Source organism: Guyanagaster necrorhizus, assembly GCF_019112545.1.
Source record: "Guyanagaster necrorhizus MCA 3950 unplaced genomic scaffold BT62scaffold_21, whole genome shotgun sequence".
Taxonomy (NCBI): domain Eukaryota; kingdom Fungi; phylum Basidiomycota; class Agaricomycetes; order Agaricales; family Physalacriaceae; genus Guyanagaster; species Guyanagaster necrorhizus.
In genome coordinates this window covers 743048-762291 of record NW_025064900.1, presented here as the reverse complement: position 1 = coordinate 762291, position 19244 = coordinate 743048, and the positions used below count along the sequence as shown (strand labels likewise).

Genomic DNA, 19244 nt, shown 5'->3' with positions numbered 1-19244 from the left:
ACAGCCATACACGATTACGAACTCTCTCTTAATTAAGCCATCGGGACGATGGTCTTAACAGGGGGGTAATGTTACGATTTTATTCCTTTTCCTTTCGTTTTACCCCTATTCATGCTGAGTCAGAAAGCACAAGACCGTGGAAGGCTTAGTCAGCACAACTAAAACCTTCCATCAAGACACCATGACGGTCGCGCTCGACGACATACAATCATCCTTTTATGTACGATAACGACGCTCAAGGACAAGAGCACAATGGATGAAGACACACATAATAAGCAGTAGTATAATTAGCAGACAACTGTACTGTATTTAAGGACTGCAGCTCTCGCTGGTATACCCCAGCTTCGAGCTAAAGTTTATATTCATACCATTCTACTCTCGAGCCACTACGTGGCCTTGTGACACACCGAACCGATAACATCATAAGTGGACTCAGGTGATCCCTCGAAGTGCAAAGGGACATCTGTTTATCACGTGTTGTCATATCACGTGTCGCTTGGGCTTAACAAGATGATGTCTGCCCCACCAGCCTCAAAACACTTGAGTATTCCCCTCCCTGATATACTCTGAGCACCAACTCCAACCTCAGGGATAACAAGGCTATCCTTAGGCACTATGGGCTTTGAGTACCTCTCAATGCCCATGTTCCTGCTTGCCCCCTCTGAAGCTTCCTTGAAAGTTGAGTCACCCATCAGTTTCTCAATAAAGGATTCTATGGAAACTTCTGCCTCTATAGTGAGAGAGTGGAGGCTGCAAGAGTAACAGGAAGCAACAGGTATGACATCCAGATCAGCAGTCACTCCACTGCCAGCTACACAATCACTATCACCTCCAATGATACAAGCTCTGTCACTGAGCCTAGTACACAGCCAGAGCAGCAGCTCTCTGGTGACACTACCACCCTCAGGAGTCAAGAAAAGTATCTCTGACTGGCCCAATGTTTTTTTTACTGAGGACAAGGAGGAAGAGAAACCATTTGATGAGGAAGGAGACAGTGAAAGCAGTGAACTACCACTCAGAGGCAAGGACCTCACTTATTTTTACTCAGAAGACACAGATGAAGAAGTATTAGGAGAGGAGATATGAAAGAATAGAGAAAAAGAATTCAAAGAGTGGTATCAAGAAGGAGTAAAGTATCTGTGGAGGAATGACAACTAGTTGTCAACTGAACTAGAAAAATTATATATTGCTGAACCATCTGAATGACAGAAGATATTAAGACATGCCACAACTATCTATGCAGCAGAAACCTACAGTCATTACCACCCAGAAGATTGACTCAGCCAGTTACCAGCCTACCAGTCACCACCTAAAGTCTGATCAATGCCTTAGTCACTGTCTGTCACACTAAGATATGCTATTTATATGGCATCATCTATCCAAAGTCATTATTCAGACTCAACCTCATTGGTGCAACACTTGACAACCTGGCTAATGTGTTCCTGAGTATAGCTGAACACTCAGCTTTCTGACTATCAAAACCTATAGACAGAAGCCAGAAGCCAACTTCTAGCCACTCAACCACCCCCAGATGAGGCCACAGGAAGTGATGCTGGGAAGAAACTGATTCAAGACAATCCAGAAGCCATCCAGCTAGAGTTTACCATTTATGACAGAGTAATAGTATAAAAAGAGGAAGTTCTCTGGAGAAATCCAGTTGCTGATGACAACTCACTTCACTTCTTTCCTGAACCTCTTGTCAAATAGAGGCACTCCTCCTTTGAGGACTGGCCTAATCCAATGGGTGTCCTCCCTAAAAATACCACCATGCTACAGTGCAAACCTGACCTACTTAGGAAGCCATGACCCTTTAAAGAAGCATCAGATGACATTGACTGCTTTCTGATTGATTGTGAACAATATTTTGAGATGTACATTGGGTATCTTAGGACTGATATGAACTGCATAGTATTTGCTGTCTCCTATCTTGAGGAAAAGGTAAAAACATAGTGAATCCTGATCTCACTCAATTTTTGATTGACAATGCATGGGCACTATCAGTATCCATCATAGTCAGTATTTAAACAAATACTCTATAACAAGTTCATCAATTCTGTCATACAAGAAGTTCACAAACAGGAGATCAAGAAGTACAAAATGGGTGATAAGACAGCAATGGACTATTTTGATGAGCTAGAGTGACTCACAAAGCTTGCCAGAATTCAGGATGATATAGCTAATGATGGATGAATGATCAAGGCCCTCAAGAGAGGCATTCTCTCCTTGTACATGACAATAATCTCTGCTATTAGCATCAAAGCACTGATGCCAGTGGGATGTGATGAATGGAAAGAGCAAATCATCGAGATGTACAAGAAGTAGCAAAGGTAAAAAGTGGAACAGTTGATACTGCAAGATTACATGAAAAAACTGACCTCATCAACTCTGAACAAATTGTCAGGGATAACTGCCAGAAAACCATCAGAAACCTTGATGGCCCCAATCTATAGCATGCAGAAGACAGGAACTGGAACAATATATACCAGAGCAGGGAAGCCCATAGATATAGACCAGATGAAGAAGGAGAGCAAATGTTTCAACTGTGGCTAGAAAGACCACATGGCAAAGGACTGCCTGAAGAAGAAGCAAACCCAAAAAGATATATAGGCACAGATTGCCAAACTTCAGAAAGAAGAAGAACTTAGCATGAAGACAAAGATGGAGGAGATAAAAGACAGGGCTGACCAGTGAGTGATTCCACTGGATCAGCCAAAGGACTTCATGGTGTGCAAATTACAGCTGCTAGTCAGACTGACAGTATCTCTGTAGTTACTTCTATATCTAACTTATACACACATTCAAATATACCCTGACTATCTGCCTCACACACCAAAGAATTGCAAAAAGAAACTCAAGCACTCTCAGGCTGAATAGGGAGAGAGACCTCTAATAAATGGCTCAAGCCATTTGGGATGCCACAACAAAAGAAGCTGCAAAAGCCATACTCAATAATTGAGTACATGGAATCTGTGTAAAAGAAGTCATCAATGAGATGATCAAGAGACTAAAGGAAGCAGAATGGTGCCAAGCTCTGAAATGGCTCAATGAACTACATGGATCAAAAAGATATATCTGCCATGCCAAGACCATGAGATGAGATCTTATTATCAAGGCTCAAATCAAAACCCTGACTAACCAAGCTAATCACTTGGTAATCATCCTGGTAGACAGTGGCTATACTAGAAGTTTGATCAATCATGCATTCATTGACAAGCACCATCTTCTGATCAGAGCCACAGCCACCCTTATATTAGTTTACAATGCTGATGGCACAAAGAATCAAGCTGGCTTGATCACCAAGTTTGTAGAGCTATGATTTCTGATTGGAGATCACTCTGAAAGGATTAATCTGGCTATAACAGACCTTGGCATGAAGGAAGTCTTTCTCAGACATGACTGGTTAATCAGACATAGCCTGCTGATTAACTGGAAAACTGGAAAGGTAACATTCACCAGTGTAAATGCTGAAAGTTATCATTCAAACTATCTGATGAGGACCCTGACAATCAATGGGATGAGGAGATGGAAGATGGAGAAACCATCCTTGCCATCAACATATAATGGGAGGCACACCTCCAGGCAGTACATCATGCCAACAATCTAGCCATCAAAGTCTATGAGCAGAAGGGGAAAAAGATATTTGAAGAGATAATACCAGAGTGAGCATGAGACTATAAGGACCTTTTCAAGAAGGAAAGCTTCAATGAACTCCTGAAACTAAAACCCTGAGATCATGCTATTGAGTTGACTCTCAATGCCAACATCAACCTTGACTGTAAAATCTACCCACTCAGACACAACAAACAATAAGAACTTGACAAGTTTCTTGAAGAGAACTTATCCAGTGAGAGGATATGGCTATCAAAGTCTCCCATAGCATCCTCTTTCTTCTTTATTAAAAAGAAAGATGGCAAGCTTCAGCTGGTTCAAGATTACCAAAAGCTTAATGAGATGACAATCAAAAATCACTACCCTCTTCTGTTAATCTCAGAATTAATAGACAAACTTAGAGGCACCAAATACTATACAAAGCTTGATGTCTGATGGGAGTATAATAACATACAAATCAAGGAAGGAGATGAATGGAAGGCTGCATTCTGAATCAATCATAGGCTGTTTGAACCAATGGTTATATTCTTTGGGCTTACCAATTCATCCATGACCTTTCAGTAGATGATGAACAATATCTTCAAGGACCTCATTGTCACTAGAAAGGTAACTATCTATTTTAATGATATTTTGATCATGTTCAAAACAAAAGAGGAGCATAGAAGGCTGGTGTGCCAGGTGCTGGCACTGATGAGGAAGCACAAACTGTTTCTCAAAGCAGAGAAGTGTGAGTTCAAAGTACTCAAGACTGAGTATTTGAAAGTCATTATCAGTGGAGAGAGCATATGGATGGACCCCATCAAAGTAGCTGGAGTCACCAAATGGCCAGAGCCCATCAAAAAAAAGGAGCTCCAATCCTTCTTGGGCTTCACAAATTTCTACTGATGATTCATTCAGGATTATAGCAAGATCATCTGACCTATGATACAACTTACAGGGAATGCCCCATGGATATGAAGCCTATTCCAACAACTTGTCTTTGACAACCTTAAATAGCAACTGGCCAAAGATGTTATACTCATGATACCAACACAGAAAGGAAGATTCTGGATTGAAGCTAATCCCAGCAAGAGGGCCATTGGCATTGTGCTCTTCCAGGAACAAAATGGGAGATGGTGACCCATAGCATTTTTCTCAAAAGCTCTATTTGTCATGAAAAGGAATTATGAGATCTATGATAAGGAGCTCCTAGCCATCATACTAGCCTTCAAAGAGTGGAGGCACTATTTGATCAGCATGGCCCAAACATTTGAAATCTAGACCAACCATCAGAACTTACATTACTTTTAGCAACTGTAAAAATTAAATCACTAGCAAGCATGATGGGTTACTGAGCTGAGCCAATACCAGTACACTCTACACCATAAGGCTGGAACAGCAAACAAGAAAGTGGATCTACTTAGTCACCAGGCTGATTATGATCAGGGGGAACACAGCAATAAGGAGATGGTGCTCATACATCTGGAACACTTCAGAGCAATGATCATGCTCACAGAAGATGAAATTCATGAATGAATCAAAAGCATCACTAGAGACATCAGTAAATAGGACCAGCATATGACTCTATCTTTGAATCATGAATAAAGTATAATAAAGAAAGAGGGAATAATCCAATATGATGAGAGAATCTATATCTTCTGAGATCACATACTACATGGTGAGATTATTGCTGTATGTCATAATCATGTGACTGTGAGACATCCTGGAATTGCCAAAACCAAAGAATTGGTATTGCAAGAATATTGATGACTGAAACTGGGACAAGATGTTGAGCAGTATATTAAAGCCTGTGAGATCTGCCAATGAGAGAAATCCTCAACCCAAGCCTGGACCACACCTCTACACCCCAATGAAGTTCCACAAGTGCCCTGGACTCATATCTCTGTAGATATGATTATGAGACTGCCTGATTGCAATGGCTATGATACTATTATCATCATAGTCAACTGTTTCTCCAAGACAATCATTCTGATCACCTGTTTCACCAAACTCACATCAGAAGAATGGGCAAAAATCCTGCACAATGAGGTATACACCAAATATGATATACCTCAAGTCATTATCTCTGACTGAGACCTCCAGTTCATCTCAAAGTTCTTTGACAATTTATACCATCTCCTGAATATCAAGTGAAACACATTCACTGTCTATCACTCTCAGACAGATAGACAGATGGAGCAAGCAAACTAAGAGGTAGAGAAGTACCTCCACCTCTTTATCAACTATTGCCAAGATGACTGAATGGAATGGCTGGCTCTTGCTGTCTTCCAACATAATAATTGAATTCATTCATCCACTGGCAAAACTCCTTTCTTTGTCAACTATAGCTGACACTCTAACATGGCCAAAACTGAGTGAACACATATATCAACCCCCACCTCGACTGACTTTGCCACTATGTTGGGATTTTGCTGGAAAGTTCTAGAAAGGGCAATCTGGCATCATGCCAAGAGTTGATGAGTAAGCCTAAGAGAAAGAGGAAAGTTGTAGTAAATTCTAGATACAAGTCTGGAGAGTATAAATATGAGCTCTGTAGGAGCTGCAGAATAATAAGTTTATACCATCTGGCCTTACCAGCCTGGAGTCTACCCTGCACAACACTGAGGATTTCCAACAGGTTATGGGCTCGGGCATGATTAGACTCTGATTATAGTATCTCAACTTCTTAAATTTGCTCTCATTCATTACCTACTATGAGCAGCATGACCAATAGTCTTCTGGGCTCTGTCTCAAAATTGACAGGAGACAATTACCATTCATGGAAATTTGCAATTTCAATGGTACTCCAAAGGACAGGTGCATGGGATATACTATTGGACAAGCTTGATGAATCCAAACCTGCATTCTAGAAGAAAACAAGATCTGAAGAAAAGGATGACAAGGACAAAGCTTCCAAGCTAGATCAAGCACTCATTACTATTGGTCTGACTGTTGACACAAGCCAGTATCAATATATTGAGAATTGCTCAGATAGTGTCAAAGCATGGAAGGCTCTTGTGGACATTTATAAGAAAAACAGCTGAGCTAATCACATTGCCCTGAAACATCAATTTTATGGCTTTGAGCATGATTCAAACAGGCCAATTCACAATTACATAAGTGGAATCACAAGTCTTGCTGGAAGGTTGAGAGCTATTAGAGTCAAGTTGGATGATACAGATATAGTTGATGTGCTCATTTTCAACCTAGATGAAGAATAGTCAAACATTGCAGCCTCACTATGTGTAGGAAATGATAAGCCAAATGCATTAGCTACAGTGACAAATGCTCTGATTGATGAAGAAGAAAGGAGGGGTGGCACACATGGTACAATGGCTCTGATCACATGATCAAAGGGATCAAGCAGTCCAAAGCAGAATATCAGATGTTACATATGTAGCAAGACTGGCCATATTAGTTGTAGTTGCCCAGAGCACACAAAATGGAACAACAGTGCTGATGCTGCAAACATTATGCAGAGTGATGATGAAGAAATGGAATATATCTTTTGAGGCAACTTTGGTGGAAAATCGGTTATATCTTTGTGAATTCCCTTAGCCCCTTGGTAGGAATGTGTTTCTGCTGTGGTTTAGACTGGGTCCAGCTAGCTTGATATTGGGATCAGCTGACTGTAAGTAGCATTTGGGGCTCCTGCAGCATGGGTGAGGATAGAGAATGGTCACAAGTCTTAGGATATAATTGGGAATTTTCAGACTATTTTAAGTTTCAAGAGGAGACTTGGGATATTAGGATATTTTAGGATATATTAGGATATTCTGAAATATTGTGGCAGGATGCCATATTGAAGAGGAGTGTTGGGATTTTGCTGGAAAGTTCTAGAAAGGGCAATCCAGCATCATGCTGAGAGTTGATGAGTAAGTCTGAGAGAAAGAGGAAAGTTGTAGTAAATTCTAGATACAAGCCTGGAGAGTATAAATACAAGCTCTGTAGAAGCTGCAGAATAATAAGTTCATACCATCTGGCCTTACTAGCCTGGAGTCTGCTCTGCACAACACCAAGGATTTCCAACACACTATAATGGCAAAAATCCATAATAAAACAAAAGTGGCCCTTAAGAAGACTGCTATAATCATAAAAAAGCAATATGATAAACATTGTCATCCAGCATGTGAGTATTCAGTCAACAGTAAAGTGTGGCTGGATATGACTAATTTTCATCTATCTCAGCCTAAACAAAAGCTGACTGATAAATGAATGGGATCTTTTCTGGTTCTGGCCAAAATCAGCATCTCTACATACTGACTTCAATTACTCATGAACTGAAAGGTCCATAATGTCTTTAATGAGACACTACTAACACTATATATTGCATCAATATTCTTTAACCAAGAATGACCTCTACTACTGCCATCTGATCTGATCAATGATGAGGAGCACTATGAAATTGATCAGATACTCAATTATAAACTATGAAAAATTAAGGTAAGAAATAGTGGCATGACAATGACAGTGGATTACTTGGTTAGTTGGAAAGAGTACAGACCAAAATTGAACCAATGGGTAAATAAAAAACAGATGGATGCTACTAATGCAATCTGAGACTATAAATTATCTCTAAATTAAACTATCAGAATGATGGTCTTAACAAGTGGATAATGTTATAATTTTTCCACTTTATTTCTTATTTTTTACCTTTGACCCCTATTTATGCTTAGTCAGAGCATCTAAACCAAGCACTTGAGGCTGTAGGACAGGCTTAGTCAGCACAATAAATCTGTTTGATCATTGTCTCTTGATATGACAGCATTGCCTGATGACATATAATAAGCTTTTATGTACAGTAGCAACACCCAAGGACAATGAGCATGAAGAACTTGACAATGTATAATAGAAAGGAGTATAATTAGTTATGAACTGTAACAGTATTTAAACAGGCTCACTCTTGCTGGTAATCTCCAGCTTCAAGCTAAAGTTTACTCTACACCATTTTATACTTGAGCTAATCCTAAAATCTTGTGACACAATGATCAAAATATGCATCAGTGGATTCAGCTGATCTCCTAAAGTGTGAGGAGACTTCTGTCTATCACATGTTTTTGTTCACATGACACTTGAGTCTAACAGATAATTGATGAAGAGGCAGAGGTATTTCTCCACCTCTTAGTTTATTCATTCTATCTGACTGTCTGTCTGGGGATGATAGGCAGTCAATGCATTATGCTTGATGTTGAGGAGATGATACAAATCATCCAAGAATTTGGATACAAATTATGGTCTCTTGTCTGAAATAATGACTTGAGGTATACTGTATTTAGCATATACTTTATCACATAAGACCTTCACTCATCCTTTGGAAGTTAGCTCAGTAGAGCACACAACTGGAATGATTGCTTTGGAGAAGCAATCAGCTATAATGAGAATTGTATCATAGTCATTGTAATCCAGTAATCTGATGATCATATCCACTAAAATGTGAGTCTATGATGATGATGAGATCTCATTAGAGTGGAAGGGTGTGGCACAGGTCTGTGTCAAGGACTTGCCCTGTTGACAGGTTTCACATACTTTGATGTATCATTCTATATCTTGGCCTATTTTGGGCCACCAATATTCCTGGAGTACTAATTCCTTCATTTTGGTGATCCCCAGATGTCCAGCAGTCACATGGTTGTGGCAGATAGCAATTATCTCACTATAAAGTGTCTGGTCTCTGGAAATATAGATCCACCTGTCATAGCAGATCATCTCTTCTTCCTTTTTCATCCCTCACTCATGGTTGAGTGACGGAGCTATGCATTGGTTCCATTTGCAGGTGTCTTGTGTAGCACTCTTGATGCATTCATGAATCTCCTCTTTCATCAGCATGATCATTGCATGAAAGTGCTCTGGTCTCAGAATCACAACTCCCTCATTGTCATCTCCTCCTTGGTCATGATCTGCTCTCCTGCTGAGCAAATCTGCTTTCTTGTTGGCTGCACCAGCTTTGTGGTGCAGTGTATAGTCATACTCCAATAGTTCCATAACCCACTGAGCTTGTTGGCAGTTCAACTTCTGTGATACTCAGAAGTACCAGAGATTCTGGTGATTAGTCTAGATCTCAAAGGTCTGGACCACTCTAATTAAGTAATGTTGCCATTCAGCCAGGACAAGCATTATAGTGAGCAACTCCTTATCACATATTTCATAGTTGTGCTCTATAATGGTTAGTGCTTTGGAGAGGAATGCAACTGGATGCCATTTACCTTCTTGCTCTTGAGAGAGGACAGTGCTGATGGCACCTTTGCTTGAGTTGGCTTCAACATGGAACTTTCTGTCTTGGATTGAAATAGTCAAGATTACATCTTCTGCTAGTTGACACTTGAGGTCATTAAATGCTGACTGTTGAGATAGGCCTTAGGTCCATGGTGCATTGCCAGTCAGCTGAGTCATTAGTTGGATCACCTTGCTGTAGTCCTGAATGAACTATCAGTAGAAGTTCATGAAGCTGAGGAAGAATTGTAATTCCTTCTTTTTGGTCAGCTCCAGCCATTTGGTCACTCCTGCTACTTTGACAGAGTCTATTCTGATGCTTCCTTTGCTGATAATGACTCTGAGGTACTTGGTCTCAAGCACCTCAAATTTACATTTCTCAGCCTTGAGAAATAGTGGGTGTTTCCTCATAAGGGTCAGTACTCATTGTACTAGCACTTGGTGTTCCTGCTTGGTCTTGGATATGATGAGAATGTCATTCAAATAGATCATAATCTTTCCAGTTGTGATGAGGTCCTTGAATATATTGTTTATCATCTATTGGAAGGTTGCTGGTGAATTGGTGAGGCCAAAGAACATAACTGTGAGCTGGAACAGCTCTCAGTTAATGCAGAAAGTGGCCTTCTATTCATTGCCTTCTTTGATACACACATTATTGTAACCCCAACAGACATCTAACTTAGTGTAGTACTGGGCACCATGAAGTTTGTCTATTAATTTGGAGATCAGCAGAAGCAGATAACAGTTTTTAATTGTCATCTCATTAAGCTTCCAGTAATTCTGTACCAGTCAGAGTTTGCCATCTTTCTTCTTGATGAAGAAGAAAGGAGAGGCCATCAGAGACTTCAATGGCCTAATTCATCCACTGGAGAGGTTCTCTTCCAGAAACTGATTGAGCTCTTATTGCTCATTATTGCTAAGTGGATACACCTTACAGTCCAAATTAGCATTAGTGTTTAGAATCAGCTCAATCCCATGATCCTATGGTTTTAGATCAGGCAGTTTGTCAAAGCTCTTTTTTTTGAACAGATCCTGATAGTTTCATGTCCAATCAGGCACTATCTCTTCAAATATCTTGCTCTCTTTTTCTGCATTGGCTTTCATGGCTAAGTTATTGGCATAGTGCATAGCATGAACATGAATGGCTTTCTGCAGATCCATGGCAAGAATCATCTTGCTGTCCTCCATCTTCTCATCTCACTGGTCTTCAGAGTCTTCATTAGGCAGTTTGAATGGGATCTTCCAGCATTAGCATCAGGCAAATATGATTCGACTGGTCTTTCAGTTGATCAGTGGGTTATACTAAATTAGCTAGTCATGACCAAGAAAGATTTCCTTGATCTCCAGATCAGTAACAGCCAAGTTGATTCTTTCAAAATGATTACCAATTGTGAGCCTGAGCTTGATGAACTCAGTAATCAAACCAGCTTAGTTCTTAGTTCCATCTGCATTGTAGACCAGGATTGGAGCTGCTGTAGTCTGGGTAGAAAGATTGTGCTTGGTGATGAAAGCATGATTGATGGAGCTGCTAGTGCACTCACTGTTGATTAATGCAGTGACCACATAGGTGCTTTGAGACATGAGTGTCTCAATTTGGGCTTTGGCCAGGAGGTCTCAGCCTGGGGTTTTGGATTGCCAGATAAATTTCCATGGTCTCTGGAGTTTGTCAAGCCACTTCAGGGCTTAATAGTGTTCTGCCTTCTTCATTCCTTCTATCACTTTGTCTACCATCTCTTCAGCTTGGATTTTGTGAACCCAGTTCCTGAGCATAGCTTTTGCTGTGGCTTTATCCTTCATGTCCTTGATGGCTTGCCAAGTCCATTCAGTGTTGAATGGCTTGAGCCAATTAGTGGGGCTCACTACCTCTGTTCAGCCTATAGACAGTTGAGTTTCTTTCTTAGGTGATTCTTGGATTTGAGTGGTAGAGTCAAATATATTCAAATGCATGCATAATTTAGATATAGGTGATACTACAGAGATAAAATCAGTCTGTCCAGTGTCTGCTTGTGACACACTACTCTTTGTTCTGGCCTTGTCAGCAGAATTGCTCACTGCTTGGCCTGGCTTTTTACCTCCTTGACCTTCATTTCTGATCCAAGGTTTTCCTCTTCCTTCTGCAACTCAGTGATTAGTGCCCAGAGGTCCTCCTGAGTATGCTTGTTCTTCTTCCACAGATAGTCCTGTGCCATATAGCCCTTCTGGCCACAATTAAAGCACTTACCCTTCTTTTTGAGTCAATCCACATCTATAGGCTTATCCATTCTGGTAAATATCATGCTCATACCAGTTTTTTTTTTGCTGTATGAGGAAGTTGAGATTGAGCTGCTAGGCTTGACAGACATGTTCAAACTGGAGGGGGTATTCTTTGTTCCCTGTCCTGATAAGAACAGAGTTGTTGACTCAGCTTTTTGTTACTGTCATTCTCTGTACATGGTGATGATCCATTCCTTTCATGCATTGTATCCCTTCAGGATGCCATGGCTGATGTCTGAGATGATCTTTAGATAGGAAGGCAGGGCTCCTATCTTCATGTACTTGACCATTCATCCAGTGTCTGTGATATCATTGTAGACTCCAGCAAGCTTGCTGAGTCACTCCAGCTTGTCAAAGTACTTAGTGGCTAGTTTGTTGCCCATCTTGTACTCCTTCATCTTTTGTTTGTGTATCTTCTGGATGGTAGAGTCGGTGAATTTGTCAATCACTATCTGTTTAAACACCAGCCATGAGAGATACCAGTGATGCTGCTGCATAGTTGACCAGAATGTGGAGGCAAAAAGTACCCACCATGTTTTAGCCTTGTCCTTAAGGTACATAATAGTGAACCTGACTTTATACATATCAAGCATGAAGAAGGGTGTGTACACTTGAAAGTATTGATCACAGTCAATGAGAAAGTGATTAATGTCACTGGAGACCCCTTTGAATAAGCAGGATTTCCATAGAAGATCAGGTCTACAATTGATGACTGCTGCATCAGCTGCCAGCATGGTCATCAGGTTCAGGATTCTGCCAAAAGGCAGAACATTCCAGATTATCAGGGGATCTGAGAATGAATGGAGAGAGCCATTATTGGCAATAGGACTTCCTGATAGCTGTGCCTTCTTATATACAATGCACCTGTTCTTGATAGTGAACTCCAATTCTACTGCTTCTGGATCACTCTCTGTGTCTTCAGAGACCTTTCTGCTTCCTTTGGCTTCATCAGACAAAGGTTGTCTAGCAAAGGGTCAGCACATCAGCTGTGCCCATAGGTTCTGGTGGAAGTCTCTTAGCCTGAGTCAGCTTTAGGTGAGCCAAGATGCCATACTGCAGATGGCAGAAGTGATGAATGTATACCAAGAGGAGGTCATTCAGATTGAGGGTGCCATATAAACAGCTCAACTGGATGCAATGCTTAGCATCTACAGCATTGATCTAATATCAAACTTGGACTTATATGCTAATAATGATGCTAGTTGAAATCTTAAATATTTTCTGTTATAAATAAAAATAGTCTGCTTGGTGGCCACATATTAGAGAATATCCACATGCTTGATTCTATCAGTGGTGGTGTACCTTTGTCCCATGGGCAACACCAACCAGGTGTCATCCATTCATAAAGTGGCCATATCTTCCTGGTACAGCTATAAAAACTTCTTCTGGTGTGCCTTCTGCACTCTTCTGCTCAGCAGGGTCAAAGAAAGAGCATTGTGATACACTCATCCAGGATCTGCTTGAGATCTCTGGTGAAGTCAATATGCTTATCATCACTCCTGAGATCTCCTCTCATGCTTCATAGATCTCTCTTAGCTTAGTATATCATCAGTGTCAGTAATTGAATCTGTCCTATAGGATAGCAGGCAGTTGTCATCAAGGTCAAGTGATGCTCACCAGTGGACATCATCTATATGGACAACACCCTTAGGAGGTATCACTCATAGGTTGAGCTCAGAGGGAGCAGAGATGCTGGGCTCCCAGAATAGAGAGTCAGAAGCACTATATTTGTATTCAATCTTAGAGATGCTAGTATAGAGACTCTCAGAGCCCATTCTCCACTTTGCAGCTTCTCTGTTTCAGAGATAGCATCTGAAGAGGGTGCTTTCTCTAGCTTCTTCATACTTGATGTGTGTCTGCTCTGTGAGGTACTCAGTAAGGGACTTAGTGCATTGTACTTCATTCTCATGGGAGAGGACCAGGTCAATGGGGTCAGCTGGTTATGGTGGCATTCATATGTGGCCAGCTCTGTGAGCTGCACAGCATTCCATCCAATCAAATACTCTGGCAGCCTCTCACTAGTATCACCCCTCATCACTGTCATCTGCAAAGAATACATTATCAATCCTGACAATGCCTGTTCTTCCTCCCTTGTTATCAGTGCTCTGGTTTCTGACATATAACTCTGCAGAGAAGCTTTCTCTGCTTCCTGCCAGAGTGGCATATAAGGACTCATGTCTATTATTGGAGAAGGTACTTCCACTCCTTGGAGTCACCTGAATGACATCAAAGGAGTCTCTGGCATGGCATCCAATGCTGGACTCAGAGAGTACAGTTGAGAGAGTGGCCTTTGTCATATGGACATTGCTAGAAATGTCCACTCACTTGACATGTGGAATAAGCATATCAGACCTTGGTCTTCAAAATCCTGTAGCCCAAGGGTTGCTATCATTTTGAATGATTGCCATCAGAGATCTGAGCAGGTATTAGTGTTTCTTTCTCAGGATGCTGCATAGGCACATCTTCAGGGTTGGTTTCAAATACAGTTCCTTCTGTGGGCTGGAAGGACTGTTGGACAGAGAGAGGGATGTTGTGGAGGAGGAGGTCAGAGATGATATTTTATAGAATATGTCAAATATGCTGAAATTCTTGATAATGACAGATAGCCCAGGCAGTGATTGATTGGCATTCATGGCATAGCTGTATGATTACCAATAATTCTAACAAAGTTCCAATGATAGAAGTGAGGAGTTTGAAGAACTTGTGAGTGAAGTTTAAATCAGCAGAGTTGATAGCAGGAGGCATTCAGTTTCTCAGCATGATTGGGCTTGAGAAAGGAAAGCTAGAAGCTTCAAGCTAATTGTTAAGCTCAAATGACATGTGACCTAAACACATGATAAACTGACACTGCCTCACACTTCAGGCAATGATGTCAGAGTCCACTTGATGTATTATATGGTTCTGTATTGCAAGGCCTTTAGATTGGCTTGAGATAAGATGGTAAAGAAATAAACTTTAGCTTGAAGCTGAGAATACTACAGTGAGAGCTATACTACTTATATACTAGTCATCATCCATTTAAAAATATAACTATCTAATTATATGTCCTAGCATTATAAAGCATTTTGTCTAGTGTCATTAAGCTACCTACAAAAAGGTATTGTCTGTTGTCAAGCAGTAACTGTCATGTCAAAGGACAATGACTGACTAGATGTTGTTATAATGACTAAGCCTGGTCTCACAATCCTAAGCACTGGCCAAGCACTCTGACTAAGCAAAGATAGAGGTCAGTCCCTTAAATAAAAGATAAAAATGTGGAAAAATCATAACAGATTGCCTACAGCATATATTCAGTCTCTACAATACAATCAGCTACAGGAAAGGAGACAATACTTATGTGAGATACAGAGATATTCTGCTTGCTGAACTCTTTTGTCAGACTCTGCAATAATGCTCTCAAAGTATATCTCCCAGTGGAGAATATACTGATGATGATGTTCTCTCTAATACTTGCTGTGGCTTCTGTGAAGATCAAAGACCCTCTCTTGCTCTTCTCATCAAGTCTATTCATCTGGAACATCTGAATGACATTCTTTGAGAATGCAAAAGCATCTTTGATATTTATTTGTGTAATAGCTTAGACATTGTCTGGCATAATGTCAAGGAGTGGTTTCCAGATGCTATGTCTGGCATTGTAGAGTGTGATGTGGATGGGCTGGTCTCAGTAGTGGGCTCATATTTGAGTGAAGGCAGTTTGATGTCTACAGTGCTGCTAAGAGCCTGAAACATATAACTGATGATCCCTTTGCTGCTGAGACTTAGCATGGACCTCTGGTCTCACAAAAGCAATTTGATATCCATCCTCAATCCTGTATTTTGTTGTGTGCAGAAAAAAACAAAAAACTCATAGTGCAGTATATCATGAGCTGTATTTGCTCAGAGAGATCAGAGAACTCAGGCTCTAGAGGTTGATAGTGTTTTTGTTAACTTTTTTTCACAGACTAAAGTCTAGTCTGCTGATTAGAGGCTACAAGCAGTCTGGTATTGGAAGAGAGATATGAGAATGATAGTGAGAATAATGGTATGGGAGGGTGGTATTGTAGTTAGAGTGGTAGATTGAGTTGAAATCTCACTGTGTATTCTTCTTGATTGAGTTTTAGGAAGTGGAGCCCATAATCTATTGGCAGAAGAATATAAGTAATAGTCTCAGTCAGACACAGCATAGGCAAAATGACTGAGGTATATGAGTATCTATGGCCAGGCTATATAAGTGATCAAGTAACAGCAGAAGGCATGTACATATATGATAAGTAGAAACAAGTGACAATCAAAAAGAGAAGCTAAAAGTATACAAATGGATATTCTTAAACAACATACTTCACCTGAAGATATGCCTATGGAATTCAAGACTGGTATGCTCCAGTTATACACCTGTTACATCAATACCCAGTATTTCCATATATTTGTTCTCACTATATAAGATACTATGATCTCAGAGACAATGTCTGCAATAGATAAGGCAAATTCAATTTTTATTATTGCTATTTTACAAAACAAGTGACTTTTATTTTATATTTAAAAATCAGAAATTAACTATCTTGATTGAAATTATCAAAAGTGTGCTCTATCTTAGGCAATTACATCACTCTGGAACAGCTTCACAATTTGGAAGATAACTTGAGTGAAATAGTTGGTCACTCTGATGATGGCCTACCAAAGGCCTGTCCAATCATCCTTTCTCACCAGGCCTGCCAACTTTGCAAGCCTATAAAAGATGATACCAAGCCATGTAGACATTTTGCAATTCAGGAGAAGTAGCAATGTTGGTAGGTATAAAAATAAGCTTAAAGAAGTAACTGTATGAGCTGCAAATGACAGGAAAGGATGCACCTCATACCTTCTATCACTGATAACATAGTCTGCAACTTCCATACCACACTAAAAATAATGTCCAAACTTTTGGTAGCCCACAATGATTGGTACAGTTGGCATTTAAGTGAATATATGTGGCATATGAAGAGTTAGTGACCTAAAAGACCAATCAGTCGATAGGCTATTATTACTAGAAGAAGCCTGCTAAAGGTCCAATACAAAGAGATATCTTGGTTGACTCTGCGTTGCGACCATTTCAGATTACCACCATTAGCTAACTCGGTAAAATTCACATAGGTGTGGGTCAATGATTTGTGGACCCATACTGACGATATAGCTAAGAAAAACATATCCTTGTAACAGCATACCTTGCCAAAACAAACAATCAGTTGGCAAGCTATGTTGATCTCTTTCCCGCTGCTTTAATGAATCTTCTGGAATCAGTTTCAGACAAGAATACTTCTATACTCGTTTCTTGCAGATCAGGGTTCACGGACAACGCCGACAAGATCGCTACACCGAGACCGCCCGTTGTTACCAATGATGAGCTAACCCGTTCGGGCATAGCGGCCAGTCAAGCCGTGGGCACCAGTGTCATTAGCTGAAAGTAATGTAATGTAAAGTACAAGAACCGTATCTTGTCATATCCTACACGTTATCTTCCGCCGAACTGTTGATACTCTTGGTATTGTTCCCCGCATTCGGGCTCGCGTCATCTTCACCTGCGGGATATGCAACAGGGATATCTGTCGTGCCAAACTCGAGATGCGGCAGCCCCTCCTGGTGATGCTGCGATGGCATCGCGACAAGGACGGACAGCCGCAATGGTCCGCCCGAAGGATCAGGGAGTAGAGGTGCGTCCAGCGCTGGGGATGCAAGGGGTGGTGGGAGCGGAGAGGCGTCAACGTGCGACCATATCCGGTGAAAGCGAGCCCGAGCAGAGTTGTCCTGCTGTAGGGGAGGAGGCACCAGAGGCGGTGTACGTTTCGAGGCAGCGACCGTGTATGATACAGAAAAAGGCTGTGTTTCGCCCTCGATATTAGAAAAAGGGTATAATTAACACAGGGGTCGTACCTTGCATGCTTCCCAATCATGATGGTTCTTTTCGATGTTCATGGCTGCTTCATACATGATAGGTTTTTGAGAAGGGTCAAAGCGCATGCCCCGCCTGCTGGCAGGTGGGATCCAAGTGCCATTTAGAATGGCTTCATTGACCATGCGTCTGTGGCGCCTTCGAAGAATCAGAGACCGAAACACGATCGCTGCTGAAACGCCGAGCAGCAATATGAGTGTTGCTGAAGAGGGAATTAAGTATGGTATTCGACAGGTGCAGGGAAGAAAAGGCAACGAACCTAGGAAAGTGTATACTATATGAATCTGATCAGTAACATGACAACAGCCATCGTGTGAGCACACGTACGATACAACGACGCAGATGAATTCAGGCTGCCACCATCGTTCCCCGACCCAGCCCCAAGACTATCACTGCTGCTGCTAGTGGTGCTAGTCCCTTGGTCGCTGGACGTTGAGCTGAATGGGTCTGTCCATGTTGACGAAGCTGTGAAAGGTGGTACCGATGTAGACGTAGACGGCGATGCCAAAACTGGACCCCCAGTACCACCTGGAGAAGAAGACATGGTAGGCCAAAAACAAGAAGTTTAGTGCAGTAAAGCTGTGAAGTTGTCAATTGTGAGGTCTTTCAGGAAGACATCGGGATCCTGCTTACCAAGTGAAAGTACCGCACGAAAGAACAAGGGATCACCAACCAGGTGAACAAGGGAAATGGGCCCGGTAGCCACCCTGGGACGGGTCCAAATGGTGGTGAAGAACAAAGAAGAGGTGTCGTGGGACGTCAATAATAAGCCGCCGGTGGGCCACCCCACTGACATCACAAGGCCTCGGATCACATATATAATCTTATCTGGTAATTTTTTCCCTTATTTGACTCTTTTGATTTGCATCTGTGACACATAAAGGCCTCATCATCATCATTCCAACTGTCCTTCAAATCATACACGGCATTTGTGAGAAATACAGTCACCTTGGCGAACCTGGGAAAGGATAGTACTGGATAGTAGGGCCCGGGCGACTCCGAGTTGATGAAATGCTCCGACGGCGACCTCGATCGTGTTTACGTGAGAAAAATACATCCGCTATTGGGCTATTTGGCCGGAAGTTACGGAAGAAGTTGAAACCTACGCTCGTGACATCGTTTGTAGTCGAGAAGAAAGGCCGGTACTTGTCTGGGGCTACTAAAAATGGAGGAACTTCCGTTCTGATTGTCATGGGAGATAGGAAACAGCGCTTGAAAGAGGGCCTGGACATCGAAAATTTTGAATGAGAAGAGTAAAGCATTGATGAAACATACAGCAAGCCTAGAT

General features: G+C 41.3%; 2 protein-coding genes across 2 annotated transcripts; one reads left to right on the top strand and one right to left on the bottom strand.

Annotated features, from left to right (window-relative positions):
- Positions 1-6132: 6132 nt before the first annotated feature.
- Positions 6133-7173, top strand: BT62DRAFT_934756 (uncharacterized protein; the record flags this gene model as incomplete). Its single annotated transcript, XM_043186779.1, has 2 exons — positions 6133-6141; positions 6945-7173. 2 exons carry the CDS (start codon positions 6133-6135, stop codon positions 7098-7100), a joined length of 165 nt encoding a protein of 54 aa, XP_043037290.1. The 3' UTR covers positions 7101-7173.
- Positions 7174-17330: 10157 nt separating this feature from the next.
- On the bottom strand, positions 17331-18702 carry BT62DRAFT_995821 (uncharacterized protein). Its single transcript, XM_043190546.1, has 5 exons — positions 18590-18702; positions 18284-18535; positions 18216-18230; positions 17938-18158; positions 17331-17883 (listed from the first exon to the last, which is right to left on the bottom strand). Exons 2-5 carry the CDS (start codon positions 18498-18500, stop codon positions 17512-17514), a joined length of 825 nt encoding a protein of 274 aa, XP_043037289.1. The 5' UTR covers positions 18501-18535; positions 18590-18702; the 3' UTR covers positions 17331-17511.
- Between the last annotated feature and the right edge of the window lie 542 nt (positions 18703-19244).

Coding starts and splice junctions, on each gene's coding strand:
- BT62DRAFT_995821 (XM_043190546.1), bottom strand. CDS start 18,500: ATGTCTTCTTCTCCAGGTGGTACTGGGGGTCCAGTTTTGGCATCGCCG. Junction 17,884..17,937: donor ATGATTGGGAAGCATGCAAG/GTACGACCCCTG, acceptor GGCGAAACACAG/CCTTTTTCTGTATCATACAC.